A 15,191-nucleotide genomic window follows, 5' to 3' on the forward strand; every position below is an offset into this window, starting at 1 on the left:
CAGCGTATTTTCTGTAATCAATAAAAATCACACACTTTATCCCATATATAAATATATATGCATTAGGTTGGATTTATTTGATCATGTAGGATTAGTGCTGGTATCACGTTTTTTTTAGGATTCTGACAGTTTCACAGTTTATCTCAGTTTTTCCCTGTGTTTCTTTTATATGAATCAGAAAGCAAGAAGACCACTGCATTTTAATCACGATCCAAACAAACATGCTACATAAAGCATGAGCTGTTTTTGATGTAAATTAGATTTCATAATTTCAAAATCTGATGCAAAAACAGAATGGTCTGACCTTAGCTTTGTGAAATTATGCTACATAAAATATGCATGAAACAAAAACAGCAAACGGGCTTAATGAGAACCAAAGACGTTTCAAAGATGGCCGCCGAGTGACATGACAATTACTTGAAGTCCATGAAATCAAAATGTTTTGGGTGTTAGTATCAATATGTTAGTCTTAAGGTTATCTATAAGGCAGTGTGCTCCAAAACAGTGACAAAATTCGCATTTAGAAGATATTCAAAACTTTTAGTTCATCACTTCCTCCAAAACGGCTCAATGATTTTTTTGACGTCACATCATACTTCATCTTCTCATCAAAACTTCTGACCAATCAGACGCTCTCTAGAAGCCGAGGCGCCCGCCCCCTACACTATAAGATCGGTCGCTTGTTCACAGTGTTTTCTGTACAGTGAATGGCACATAGTGTACAATGTAGGTGATAGGGAACAATTCAGATAGTGTAAATATGCTTTCGATTGGGGCAAATGAGGTCTGGTTTCACGTTGTCACGCAAACCGCGGCAGCGTGCACAGTCTGATCCGGAGGTCCAGAGACGCGATCTCATGGAGCGGATCATATGCGCGAGTTGGCATATATTAAACACTTTTAAAACTACACAGCCTCCGCATGCTTATGATCACTATTTTGTTTTACTAAGAGTTTCATATTGAATCTAGGGGGTAATCTATTAGACTGTGGCTGTCAAATTAGTGTGTGGGTCGTTCTTGAACGAATCTTTAATGTGACTCAGGAAGAACGAGTCGTCTCGGGGAGTGATTGGTTGAGTCGCGCATGCACAACATCCTATAGGTTCTGTACTGGAATTAGTCGAGTAGTTCACCTGTTTCGAGTCTTCGGGTTTTTCCGAGTCGTTCGTTCATCACGTGACAGACCCATAATCTTACCCAATGCAGTCTGAGCCAAAAGAGAATTGATTAGTTCATCTCGAGTCTTCGGGTTTTTCCGAGTCGTTCGTTCATCACGTGACATCCCCATAAGCCCAAACCCAAAGACTTATAAGATAAGTCAGATAAGAGGTGAGGTGAGCTAATCATAGACTGAAGACCCAGGTAAACAATGAATTAATCTTTTCTGTTTCTTATAGCAGTTTTTATTGTTTGTAGTGTGATCAACGTTTGTGTAAGTAGTAGACGTATTAGGGAAGTAACATAACATTTTAATTATATTTTGCTATGAACGAAATGACTTGAAAAAGGATTCGTTCATTTTGCTGAACAAGACTCAAAGGTCCGAGTCGGTAAAATGATCCGAACTTCCCATCACTATGTCAAATGCGGCTTTACCGAGCTCAACGGCTCTGACCTGTGCAGTCTGCACAGTGCAGATATAAACAAAACGCTATTGGCTAATTTTAAAAGGGGGCGGGGCTAATCGATATGTCCCGCCCTGTTTTCCTGTTTCAGTTGAAATTACATCACCACATAGAATAAAGCTGTGTTTGAAGGCACTTCAGGGGACCTTTAAAGGGACTTTGATGAGAAGCAAATTCACTCTCTGACAGCAGGTGGGTTTATGGAGCAGCAGCGATATAGCGTTTTCTTGGTTACTGCTGTAAACAAAGCAGCTGCTGCACTTTTAAATACTAGGCTACATTAATATTAGCCTTGAAGGGACTTTTGACAGAATATAGATGCATTATTAATAAAATAGGCTTTCTTTGGAGTTAAAGAATTGACCTAATAGTGACATCGGTCTCCAGACCATCGGCTCCAGCTGCCAATGCCTTCTCAAAAGACGTGTAGGTGTTTTCGGGGGCAAGCTGAAAGAAGATACAACAAAGGATTTGCTTTTTTCAGTCTGCACATGGTACATTGCATGTCTGCTAAATCCTTTAGTGCCACAGTGTTGATATAATTGTTTGAGAAATATTGAACTACAAGAAAAAACGCTGGTCAATTTAGAGATTTTGTGTTATTTACCTACTTGCATCTGTAGATTTCATTTACAATACAAATCTTTAAAGGCTGTTTTCTCAAAATTAGTTTTTCTCTTGCATTGAAGCCATAAGTCCCCACTTCAGCAACACTTTTACATAAACCAGATTTTTATAGTTTTACTTCTATGTATACTCTGAAGGTTTTTACAGAGGGGTTTGTTCCTATATCATTTTCTCGATTTTATGCAAACACTTTACTCCTACAACAACATATTTTTCTTCTGGTTGTTGACAGTATTTTCTAATTTATGGAGCGATAAAAGGAGATATCCAAAATAACCTTTAACTCTAACATGTCATCAAAATGTGATACAAATTTTGAACCTGGCTTTATCCAATGTTCAGATTTCTGTTCTGGAAATGTATGTAAATGAGTGCACATTTTATAAGATAATTCCTAATTTGCATCTTTAAACATAACATTTTCAAAAACTTGTAATAAATGTTTGCAATTCTTAATGCAATCGATTAAACTGAGAAGTATGGTGATATCTTACCCTATTCACTTGGGGTATCTTTCTTAAACTATAAATGAAGAAAGCATATCAATACAGAAAAAAAGGTTGGTGCTTGGACCTGAAAAGCCTAAGAAGAAGAATGAAGTGTACCATTGGTGCTCCCGTGTCCAATTAAAGCAGGAGCTGATCCCAGATTGCTCCTCTCTTTAATGCAGGGGGAGTACATGCAGAGGAACCAGGTACAGAGTCACTAGAACTGTTATATACAGCACCATGATGGTCATCCGTCTCATTGAAACAGACACAGGCAGAGAATTCACTGTAAGAATATGCACTTTCTGTGACATAAGATGCATCAGGGTGGTGCAAAATAAAGTAAAAAGTATATTTCCTTTTGGATATTGGAAATGTGCTTAAAAAAAAAACTCATCCTTACCTCTCATACTGATACGGAAGACATGCAAGGCTATTGGCCAAGATAATAGAGTCATTAAAACTACACCACCTATGTGTAGATATGGAGCAGTTACCTGACAAATAGACATTTGATAGTAAACATGCCTGAAAAGATAAAAGTACAGTCATCCATTTCTTGCTCCATAAATCTGTGAGAACAGATGAGGCCACAATGGAGAGAATCAAAGTCACTGAGATCCCAATCTATCAAAAGAGACACCATCAATTCTCATACTCAGACTTTCAGTTGTTACATAGACGAGATGTGGATGAAATTATTACCTTGTGACACCAATGTAAATATAACCTCTGGCCTTCAGAGAGAAGACAAACTGCCAACAGCTGTGAATGTAAGCACATTTCATACCAGCAAATTATCGGATGGACATTTTAGTAACTTGTTAATGAGACTTTAGGCATAAAAGCAAAAGAAAACCACACTGACAACAATGATACAATAAGTACATTTAATCCGCCACAATGGAGAACATTAATCTATTTAACAAAAGTGATTTCTTAACTGTGGGGTTGGTTTTCTAAGAAAAAAAACATTAAAACAGTGGTTATGAGAATGAACATTCTTACAACACATACCAGCAGAACAGCAACATAAGTGAACAAAAAAAACAGCAAGAATCAACAAAACTATGGACCATGGAACCCAGAAACCCAGATTACCAAAATTAAGCCTGGAGGTAAAGCAGAAGAAATATTACTTAGTGTATTATTAAAGGTCCCATATTGTCAAAACTGAAATTTCCTGGCTTTTTTCATGATAACTGATGTCTAGGTGCTATGTAACTACCATATAAGTTTCAAAACAGTCAATCCACAGTCAAATGCACACAGCCTGCATAAAGTAGCTGTGATTTTTCACGAACCATTGTGACTTCCGTAAAAAGGTAACGTCAGAACTACTCGGTCACTATGGCAAGCCCTTTTAGCATTTAAAAGTTTGTTTTGACTATCCATAAATATAATTTAAGATAGGAACAATTGTATTTTGACGAGTCATAATTATAATTCGACTAGTCACAATGACAATTAGAGATATCTGCAATTATAATTGCACTAGTAAGAAATCGGATTAGAGATATCTCTAAATACTTTATGACTAGTCAAAACTCCATTGAAGATATCTGTAATGACATCATAGATATCTTCAATAGGGCGTCACACATCTGCAAAGGTAATTAGAGATATGGCCGGACAACATTCCCTCAGCAGTGACCATCATTACCGGTGTTTCTATTGACCTTATTTGTGAGTATCACCATCCACAGCAGGCTACAGCATACATGACCCTAGTTACCTGTGATTGGCCTGGCCGTGTGTCACTCAGAAAACAACAGGTCAATCAGAAAAGAGGCTCATGAATATTAATTAGACAGGACAAATTCGACCTGTTCTTTGCAGAGCTCCTTAGAGAGGAGCTGTAAAAATATATTGAGATGGTTTTTGGTACTTATACCACAAATATATATTCTTAAGGACATCAAGACTTAAAATAAAACTCCAGAAAGGTGTAAAATATGTGACCTTTAAATGTACATTGTATAAATATACATAAAATATTATTTTGTGTATTCCAGTTAAGCTACCTAAGTGGAGATATCTTTATAAAATTAACAATGCCATTGTTGTTATATCTATTCAACTATTAAATAAATGTTCCAGATTGAAAACAATTTAAAATTAACAGTAATGAACAATGGAGGTCAATAAAATATGTAAAAATGTATCTTTTATGTATGACACAAACCAGTCAAAGTCATTGTAGTCATTCCCAGCTTCACTCCAGAAGTACAGGAACACCAGAGACAGGGCCTTTCGCACCGCTTTAGTTCCAGAACTAAATGTACAGTACAATTATACACACATTTATTTATTTATTTGCATATTTATTTATTTATTTATTGTTTTTGCCGGTTTCGTCCTCCATATGCATGGAGACACATTTTGAATAATTGATAAATCAATATGAATAATCAATTTAGCAATGTGTGATTTTTTTTAAATAAACAATTATATTAGTCTATATAAGTAAATCGAATGCAACATATAAGTCTAAATAAAAATAGAAACTCCTGATAGCAATTATTTGAGCCTCCTATAAGTCACTGTGTCAGATGCGAAAGGCTACTAGAAAAGGGGAAGGGGTTGGGTTATAAACTGTCTGCAGAGTTCAGTGTAGTTCACTGTCATTGGCAAGAACTCTCGTCCATCCTGTTGGGCAGTTATCCAAAGTACCTATCTAATCTAAACAAGAAGTTTTTAGAATTAGAGAGCTTGCCTTCCCGAACTTTCCGTCCGCCTACTTTATTTGACACTTTGAATTTCAAGCTCAAGTTTTCCTTCCAAGCAAGGAAGAAGGAATAAGATACAAGAAGATAGGTTACAGTTCATAACGCACAATCCCCACCTCATTCGTCAGCAATTACACTTTTTTTTAGCTTGAACAATAAACATACAATAATATCTTGTAAGAAAAGAGCTGGGGGATACGTTACACAACTTATAGAGTTCAGCATAAATTATAACACATGAAGCATTTTTTGAAATCGATACAAAAATATATATATAGTGTCAACAACTATGGAAAAGCCAACAATATGATGGGTTTAATTATTGGAATTACTTTATGAAATGCACGGTGTATTACCGTACTGGTTATCAGATTCTAGAAGCCTTAGTGCAAACGGGTAAAAGGTTGAGATAGAAATCTAAACTTCACACTGGGCAACAAGTAAAGACTGGGCACACTAGCATACAAAAACTCTATACAAATCCACGCCCACCGAGTCAGCGCTACGTGCTTTAAAGATGGCGGCATGTGTGAGTGTGGGATCTGATGTTTGTATTAGCCTCAAGTTTGTGATTTGAAGTTCTGTATTTAGGCAGACGCTAAACGTCAGGTTTCCGTAGATCGCTTAGACTCGCGCTCTCCGTCGTTCAGATGTGTGAGGGCAGATAGACGGGGATGTGATCGCTCACTGCGCTTGGAGAGGTAGAGTTGGTTGACCTGCTAAAACTGACAGCTGTAATCAGCTAGCTGTTCACGTACACTTAAGGGCATCGTGCACGAAACCTTCAGCAAATGTGACCTGTGCTTCCAACACTACGTAGCCAGCGGGTGATAACCTGCTAGTCAGAACCACAGCCTTAGCAGCTCTAGTCACACGTGTAGAAAGTAAGATTAGGTGCTTTGCCATTGTCAGCAGGTGACCTGTCAGTCACTGAATGCTTCTGGTTCCATTGACTACATTAACACCTTACGACCCCATATATATATATATATATATATATATAAATCAGTCTTGTGTGTTTAGTTTAGTTGAGTTTACAATGCTTTTATTTACTTTGCCAAGCACCTGCAGCATTTTAAAGCCCGTAAAGCCATTTGAATGAATTTCTCGTGGTAAGTTAGTAGTTTTGCCTGGTGGTCTGGCTCTCTGGACAGGACAGGATTTAAGCCTTGAATGACTGAAACTTTTCATGCTGTAATTCATTTTTTGGTTTCTGGTTATTTTTCCAATATTATTTTGCGGTAGTAGAATGCTATCCCGAGCTTTAAGGAAATCCCTTTCCAATGGAAATCCACTAGTGGCGCGTTTCACGGGGAGCTATTGTAGTCGTCTGTGTTTTCATCAGACCGCCGCGTGTAAAGTTGCTTCGCAAGCTGAACGTGGCTTCAAACCTGCGAAGGTGGCTGTTGTGACTAAAACCACACGATATGAATTCGAGCAGCAGAGATATCGCTATGCGGGACTGTCGGAGGAGGATCTCAAACAGCTGGTAAGCAGACACTTGTGAAGAGGTGAATGCACCTGTTCATCTCTGTGCATTGATCAGATACACCGGTTTGTCTTGTTACAGTGCTTTTAAGGCATGTGCTGTATCAAAATAGACGTAATGTTTCCATCAAAGGATTCCATCTTTTTGTACTTATTTATCAATTCAAACCCTCTAAAAACCCAAATGAAGGTTGGCCTGCAAGTTGACGTCACAGTTCTATATATTCTGATTGTTCTTTCAGATTTTTTTGTGTGTAATAGTATTCATAGTGTAATAGCTTTAGGTAGGTACAGTATGCATTTTTATTGTTATAAATGTAAGTGGAAAAATAAGAAATGTTGGATTAACATTTGCAAAATGCTCATTATTCAAAATCTATATACAGGACGGTGATGTCACTGTAATATTTGCATACTGAAAGGTGACCCCACCCACTTTTCCAGCAGCCATGGTTTAGGAATTATTTATCCTGCTCATTTTTCCCATGGGGATTTACAAAAATGTATTTTTAAAGAGTTTTATACCATGAAGCAACCAGTTTACAGACTTTGATTTGAAGCAAAAACGTATTACAGTCTACAGTCCCATGAAGCATTGCAAATAGCAATCTAACTAAAAACGATGCAGAAATATGAAACTATTGACATTCACTGCAAAATATGCATAATATGCATATAAATAGTTAAGTAGTTTGAGTGCTTATGAAAACTGACTGCTGAACTCAGAACCGCCCCCTAGCATTCTAGTCTTGCTGTTTTTACATCTTTTTATGGCAGAAATAGTAGTAGTACACTTTTATGCATTTTTCACCAAGAATTCCACTGTTAAACATGATTATTAAAAGAATTACGTTGAAATAATGCAGGCTGATGGCATAACCGATGATATTTGATCAACAAAAGCAAATATCATCGGTTAACAACCTCATAGCTCACAGTAGATCTGTCGTTATAGGTTTACACATTATCTTTAGAATTTATTCCCATAAGGAGAAAATGAATCGCAGTTTTACTATGAGACCTGACCGTTCCACACTATTCTGTGTAGTGTGTTTGTTTATAAATTGTGAGTGCAAATTTCCATAATTGGGAAGAATCTCTCTCTCCCTCTCCCTCTCCCTCTCTCTCTCTCTCTCTCTCTCTCTCTCTCTCTCCATGCCTTCTCTTGCGTCACCCCTCCCTCTAAAATTGTGAGTCCATAATTGGGAAGAATCTCTCTCTCCCTCTCCCTCTCCCTCTCCCTCTCTCTCTCTCTCTCTCTCTCTCTCTCTCTCCATGCCTTCTCTTGCGTCACCCCTCCCTCTATCTAAATTTGGATTTACTTAAGATATTTATATTTGGATGTTAGATATAAATATTTTCATAAAATATTTATATTTGGATGTATTGAAGGGTTAACTTGGTAAACTATAATTTAATCTAATACTTTTGACTTCTCTGCTGTTTTCTTACTTGACGGTGTTTTATAGAAAACTTATATTTCTCAATAAAAGAAATCAGTTAAGTCAGTAACCTTCCTTTTCTGCTTGTACTATTGTCAGTTTGATTCAGCAGCAAGAAAAATGGGCTTAAGTATTTAAAAGGCCGCCAACAATGCCTAGTCCAAATCCAACTAACACCCCATTATACACAATGCGACAGTGTTTGTTTTTTAAGAAGCAGTACACTGTTTATGATATTTAATCTGTCTTCTACTTGTCATCACAGCTTGCCCTGAAAGGATCCAGTTACAATGGGCTTCTGGAGAGACACAATATACACACCTTCAATGTTGGACAGATTGTGGACAGCCTACAGTAAGATGATGATCAGAAATGGAAACTCTAACAGTATTTTAAGTCATTTTTAAACAATTTTCAAAACTGTCCTTTTATTTTTGTAGGAAAGAAGGGATTGAGGTGCACATTGTCAAAAGAGGCGAGTATGATGAGGACACAGTACGATGGGCCGATGCCATCATCTCTGCTGGAGGTAAAGCTCAGCAACTGTGCACCGGTTGACACATGAGAAATTTCATGTACTTCTTTTCTCTTTTGTAAATTTCTAACAGCCTTGTTTATGTCATAGGTGATGGCACCATGCTACTAGTTGCCAGTAAAGTGTATGATAAGAACAAACCTGTATTGGGGGTCAATACAGACCCAGAAAGGTAATAAAAGCTATCCTATAGTGAGTTGAAGTTTCTTGTTTGCTTTATAAATATATAATGTAGCTGTGTTTTTGTAGGTCAGAGGGTCACCTGTGTTTACCTGTGCACTATACACAGGCCTTTTCTGAGGCCTTACAGAAACTCAGGAAGGGTGAGTTCAGGTGGGTACCTCTTGTTTACTGTTGCTTACAGTCAGCAGTAATCCAATTTGCAGTCAGTTGTTTTCTTCCACATCTCTTGCAGAAGTACTCCGCAAAAGCACTTTGCCCTCTTGTAAAGAAGTTCTAGTTCAAGTGAGCAATTCTTATTAAAATACGTTTGATATAGACTGTGTACCCCACTGGAAAGCTAATGTTACTAGCTAATAACTGTTTCTTATGGGATAAGGATTGATTTTCCTCTTGGGGGAGGTGCTTGGCAGCTCAGAAAGCCAAATCCTCCATTAAGCCGTATTCAAGTCTAGGGACGTTTTGTGTGTGTGTGTGTGTGTGTGTGTGTGTCAAAGAAATTTGTCTACTAAAATTATAGTTGAATATAACTGAATTAAATCTGATTATTAGTACCTGACATACAAATATAATCCACCCCAACCAACTATATAAAGTGATTAAATGTTTGTTAATGTTCTATGATGTATCCCTCTATGTCTTTCCTTTCTCTTTTTTATTTTTTTAAAAAAAGTAACTATCTTCGCTAGGTGGCAGTGGCGTCAGCGCATCCGTATGTACTTGGAAGGCACGGGGATCAACCCAACTCCAGTGGACCTGCATGAGCTGCAGCTGAGCCTCCAGCAGCACAGCAAGGCGCACCGCGTCACTACAGACACTCAGAGCAGTACGAATCATATTGTACTCATTACTATCTTACAACTTTCCTCTGTGCTGCTCTTCTGACTTCAGAGTCTTACAAATAATATCAAAAAATGTCTAGGTCATATTTCACAGCAAAAAAAGGAGAAAAGATGAATTTTATTACTGTATTACAATAATGAGAATGAGTAAAAAACGTGTAGTTGCATAAAAAATAATATTAAATATTATAATTAAATATTAAATGAAAATATAATTAAATATGATGTGCTGTTTTCATTTTTGTATTAAATTAATGAGTGAGATGCTTTTTCATTGAAATAGTAAGTGTTGGTGGACATGTGCTTATATTTTGTAGGAATTAAGTATTAAATTAACAGATTGAAAAAATTGGCTTAATTTTTGCAATTTAATTTGTGTGTGTGTGTGCGCTTTTTTTGAGGGTAAATATAACCTTGACATTTCTTTGTTCTCTCAACCAGGGTTATTATAGTTATATTTAGGGATGTAACGATTCACTCACGATTCAATTCGATTCATGATTCGATTCACAATTTGTTTTTAAGAAAATGAGATTTAAGACAAATTCTAAATTAAATGTGTCCTTTTATTATTGCTCGGACAAAAAATGTTCACGTTTCTTTCTGAAATTGAAATATAACACTATAATAATATACTAATATAGCACTTGCATATTATTGTTCTTTTGTTGGTTTTGATAGCTTCTATTGTCTTCATTTGTAAGTCGCTTTGGATAAAAGTGTCTGCTAAATGACTAAATTGAAATATAATGTAAATGTAAATGACAAAACTAAATAGAAATTTTAAAACAAGCCCCAAATCAAATAAATAACACAAATAAAATAAATCTCTTCATATAAACAAAATAAAGCTTTGTCTGTGCACTTTCCTTTTAAAACTAGAGGCTTACATGCAACATGAGCAGTTTTTATTCTAAATTACATTGTATAATTTCGAAATTTGAAGCAAAAAAACTGTGAGCAGATTCACTGTAAACAAAGCAGCGCTGCACTAATGAAAGTGAAAGTGACATGTGGCCAAGTATGGTGACCCATACTTGGAATTAGTGCTCTGCATTTAACCCATCCAAAGTGTACACACACACAGCAGTGAACACACACCCGGAGCAGTGAGCAGTCATTTATGCTGCGGCGCAGTTGGGGGTTCAGTGCTTTGCTCAAGGGTATTGAAGGTGGGAGAGAGAGCTGTACATTCACTCCCCCCACCTACAATCCCTGCCGGTACGAGACTCGAACCCGCAACCTTTGGGTTACGAGTCCGACTCTCTAACCATTAGGCCACGACTTCCCCTTTATGAACTTTAATATGCATTATACAGAGGCAAGATGAAAATAAAAAAATACCATCTAAACTTTTCTAAAGACCGTAAGTTCCCCTCAGAGATACAATCATATAAACTCCTACCCCTAATTGAATTGCGATTTGTTTAGCATCTCAACAGGTTTGAATCTTCACATATTTGAATCGATTTTCAACCAGCTCGCGGTTAATCGTTACATCCCTAAATTATGAAGAGATTTATTTTATTTGTGTTTTTTCATTTTTGGTTTTGAATCAATTTTTTTTAATTAATTTAATTTCACGTCGTTTTATTTTTTTTTTTCACTGTTCTTTTTTTTTTTTTTTTTTTTTTTTTTTTTATGTTTAATGCACCTGCATTGTTTCATAATAGTTTTATAAAATAGCATGTATCAAAAGTTTTACAAATGTTATTTAAAATAATTACTTTTATTTTACATTCCGGAGTCATTTTCCTGGTTAGGTGTTTTAATTTGTTAACAAGCACATTTTCACTTATGTTTGGTTTTATGTTAAAGGGATAGTTCACCTCAAAAATTTTTATTTTGTCATAATTTCCTCACCCTCATGTTCCAAACCAGTACAATTTTCTATCTTATCTTGAACACAAAAGAAGATATTTTAAAGAATCTTGAAAAACCAAACAGCTGTTGGTCCCTATAGACCAATTTGGTGTAGACGTCTCAGTTACGTCACTTGCAGCTGTGCGCGCATTGTGGTGGCAGAAAAACACAGGGAACAAATGGAGGGAAACGGGTAAAATCCATGGAATAAGAGAAAAAATTTATTGTTTGGATGTCCGAATCAGAATGCAAATAATTTTTATAGAATAATGTCATAAAAGATGCCATTTGAAGCTAAACGCAGACGTTTAAACAGACAAACTATGGATGAAACCTGCTACGATTACCCTACTTTTAAAGCATAAATTTGATTTAAACAATAGGTCTATATAATATTCACATAGGGGACATATTGTATTAGCCCTTCAGTTAAAGCATGAAATGCTATTTAAACGTATAACATTTTACATTACATTTAGCCTACCTATTTTATCTCACAATTCTGACTTTTTTTCTCACAAATGCAAGTTTAAATCTCCTAGTTCGGACTTTATAACTTGATTTACCTCAACAATTGCGAGTTTGCCAATTCTGAGGGGAAAAAAGCCAGAAGTGTGGGATATAAACTCATGATTCTGAGCCGAGGGGAAAAGAGAATGACGAGTTGATTTTTTTTTTTTTTTCTTATCAGAATTGTGAGAGATAATCTCGGAATTGCAAGAAAAAAAAGTCCGAATTTTGAAATAAAAACTCAAAATGTACCTTTTTTTATTATTTTATTCCACGGCTTCTGCCACCAAATAGACTCCGCCCACAAAAACGTCATCACTGTTTGCAAACACTGAAATTGGTCTATTGACTTCAATAGTACTGAAAGAAATACTGTGGAAGTCAATGGTGGGCCATCAACTGTTTGATTACCAGCATTCTTCAAAATATCGTCTTTCATGTTTACCATAAAAAAAGAAAATCATACAGGTTTGGAACGACGTGAGGAAATGACAATTTTAATTTTTTTAAGGTGAACTGTTCCTTTAAGTGCAGTAACGCTGCACACAGCTTTGATTACTTTGTAAGAAAGGTTTGCTCTGAACAAGTTTGTGTATTCTTTGTGTTCTACAGAAAGATAACAATGCTATCATATTTTTGTGACAGGTACAACACACAACAGTCCTGAAAGGCCTCACCTACTGCCTGTCCGAGGGCTCAATGAGATCTTCATTGGGGAGTCCCTGTCCTCCAGGTATATGTCCCTGCCCACCATTCTGTGACGATGTGGAACCAGTCGCACCCCTCGAACATTTCATCAACCACATGTCCTCCTTCACTCCATGCATCCCCCCATCTCCCCTTACTTGTGGATTTCTGTTTGCCACAGGTTGAAGTATAAATCCTTCAAACCCCATCTTACCCTCTCGCTTCATAGGGCTTCATACTACGAAATCTCCATCGACGACGGGCCGTGGGAGAAGCAGAAGAGCTCAGGGCTTAGCATTTGCACTGGAACCGGATCTAAAGCCTGGTGAGTCAGAGCGCTGCTTTAAAGAAAAGTGATCTTACAACACCTCATAAAAATGTCAAGAGATTACCAAATTATTTTTGTTCCTTCGTCCAGGTCCTACAATATTAATAAGCTTGTCGAGCAGGCAGTGGAGGATGTCCTCAGAATAGGTTAGAAACACAAAAACAAAAGTTATATATGTTAAATATATTCTGCATTACTTATGTTCTATGACAGAACAGTTTATAATCGTCAGCTACTACAAGCATGATCTTCATCTTTTCTGTATCTTAGGTCAATTAAAAACCGGTTTGGATGTTCCTCTAAATCGGGAGTTCATTGAGAGTGGTGAGTTCAAAATACAATCTTTTTTTTTTTTTTTTACAAGTATTAATAATCCGCTCATTAGTATTGCAAAGTACAAATGGCTTTTTTGTTCTGTTTAAATTGTAAAAATTTATATTCTGCGATTTAAATAACTGTTCCCTATTCTTGTGTTCAGTGATTGAAATAGATCATTTGTATTTTAAAATAACCTTTTTTTAAATTATTATTTATGTTTTTATCTGCAATTTAAACAGTTGGCTCCTATTTTGTGTGCAGTGACTGAAATATATTGTTTGTATTTTAAAATGGCTTTTCATTATTTTAATTCTGCTTAAATGTATAAAATTATATTAATATTCTGTACATTAAATAATTGGTCCCTATTTTGTGTTCAGTGACTGAAACATACAACGAATCCCTGATCTTCAGCCCAGAGGAGGACAAACTTTTCTTCAGTATAAGAGAGCCGATAGTCAACAGAGTATTTTCCAATAGCCGACAAAGAGGTTTTGCCAAAAAGTGAGTTTTAATTTCCATCTTCTCACAACTGTCGTGGTAAATGATTGGATAAGTAATAATAATGTAATGTTAATCTTGGTTTATAAAAACATTTTAAATTGTACAAACATGAACATTTTTAGACATAAATGCTGTAAAAAGGTTGCTTAATGCATTCGACATTATGAACTAACAGTAACTATTTCTCCACGTTTTTGATCAAACAAGGCTGAATACTGATGAAAATGCTGTGAAAACCTGCAGTGCTCATGGCTCTTGTTTTTGGTAGGGTTTGTGTCCGCTCAAGGTGTTGGGATGCCTGCATGGTGGTGGATGGTGGGACGTCCTTCGAGTTTAATGATGGTGCCATTGCTACAATCAGCTTAAATGAGGAGGACCTGTTGCGAACGGTCATTCTAGATGAAATCCTTTGATACATCAAACTCTGTTTATTGAGGACTGAATGATTGTCTTTAATGCCAGACTTTGACAGCAGGTTCTTTAAGCACTGAATTTTAAGGGATGATGGGGTTTGCAGAGGAAATGTAGTGTACTGGTATATATATCAGGATTTCACACTTATGTAGTCTGTGCTTAAACGACCTTCTTGGTTGCAGCCTTCAGAAATAACAAACACTTTTCCCCCAGATACACCAGCATTATATTGTCACATCTGTTGGTGTATATTTTAGAAATGTGATGCAGATTCATGCTTAAGCACATGTACTCAAACTTTTTTTTTTATTACTTTTGTGCCAAACATGCACAGAAGTATTTTGTAAATGTAGAAATCAAACATTTCTGAAACTGCAACCTGAAAAATATTTGATATTTTAATGTTTTTGAAGTACACAATAGGGCAAAAGTTTGGATGTGGAGTCAAACTCTACTCCATCAGGTCAAAACATTGTGCAGGCAGTGGTTTAAAACATGCCAGAAATTTGGAAAACCATTCTCAGGAACTTTGGTTGTTTAAAATGTCTGCATTCTTTTTTTTGGGAAAAACTCACATGGGGATGGCTTTAAATAAAACAATACATTTAT

At 36.3% G+C, this 15,191-nt stretch overlaps 1 protein-coding gene and 1 pseudogene across 5 annotated transcripts; one reads left to right on the forward strand and one right to left on the reverse strand.

Moving 5' to 3' along the window:
• Positions 1-1,978: 1,978 nt before the first annotated feature.
• LOC107603276 (glycerophosphodiester phosphodiesterase domain-containing protein 5-like) lies at positions 1,979-5,113 on the reverse strand (annotated as a pseudogene).
• An 832-nt stretch (positions 5,114-5,945) lies between these two features.
• LOC107548165 (NAD kinase 2, mitochondrial-like) lies at positions 5,946-15,170 on the forward strand. 5 transcript variants are annotated; one of them, XM_016228736.1, is made up of 13 exons: positions 5,946-6,000; positions 6,817-6,960; positions 8,667-8,755; positions 8,842-8,930; positions 9,027-9,108; positions 9,186-9,269; positions 9,806-9,942; positions 12,977-13,064; positions 13,200-13,343; positions 13,437-13,492; positions 13,617-13,670; positions 14,045-14,168; positions 14,437-15,170. In XM_016228736.1, the coding sequence occupies exons 1-13, from the start codon at positions 5,989-5,991 to the stop codon at positions 14,579-14,581; spliced, it is 1,248 nt and encodes a 415-aa protein (XP_016084222.1). In that variant the 5' UTR covers positions 5,946-5,988; the 3' UTR covers positions 14,582-15,170. The 5 variants fall into 5 exon arrangements, with proteins under 5 accessions (XP_016084222.1, XP_016084219.1, XP_016084220.1 ...); XM_016228733.1 differs by having other exon boundaries at positions 5,954-6,583; positions 6,720-6,960; XM_016228734.1 differs by having other exon boundaries at positions 5,954-6,172; positions 6,720-6,960.
• Positions 15,171-15,191: the final 21 nt, after the last annotated feature.

The sequence above is a fragment of the Sinocyclocheilus grahami genome, unplaced genomic scaffold (assembly GCF_001515645.1).
Source record: "Sinocyclocheilus grahami isolate Dianchi unplaced genomic scaffold, SAMN03320097.WGS_v1.1 scaffold344.1, whole genome shotgun sequence".
NCBI classification, from domain to species: Eukaryota; Metazoa; Chordata; class Actinopteri; order Cypriniformes; family Cyprinidae; genus Sinocyclocheilus; species Sinocyclocheilus grahami.

Bases quoted from the DNA above. Each gene is read 5' to 3' on its own strand.
- LOC107548165 (XM_016228732.1), top strand. From the start codon at position 6,721: ATGCTATCCCGAGCTTTAAGGAAATCCCTTTCCAATGGAAATCCACTA. The intron at 8,756-8,841 runs GTAAGATGATGA...TTATTTTTGTAG, and splicing joins CAGATTGTGGACAGCCTACA to GAAAGAAGGGATTGAGGTGC. The intron at 13,671-14,044 runs GTGAGTTCAAAA...TTTTGTGTTCAG, and splicing joins TCGGGAGTTCATTGAGAGTG to TGACTGAAACATACAACGAA.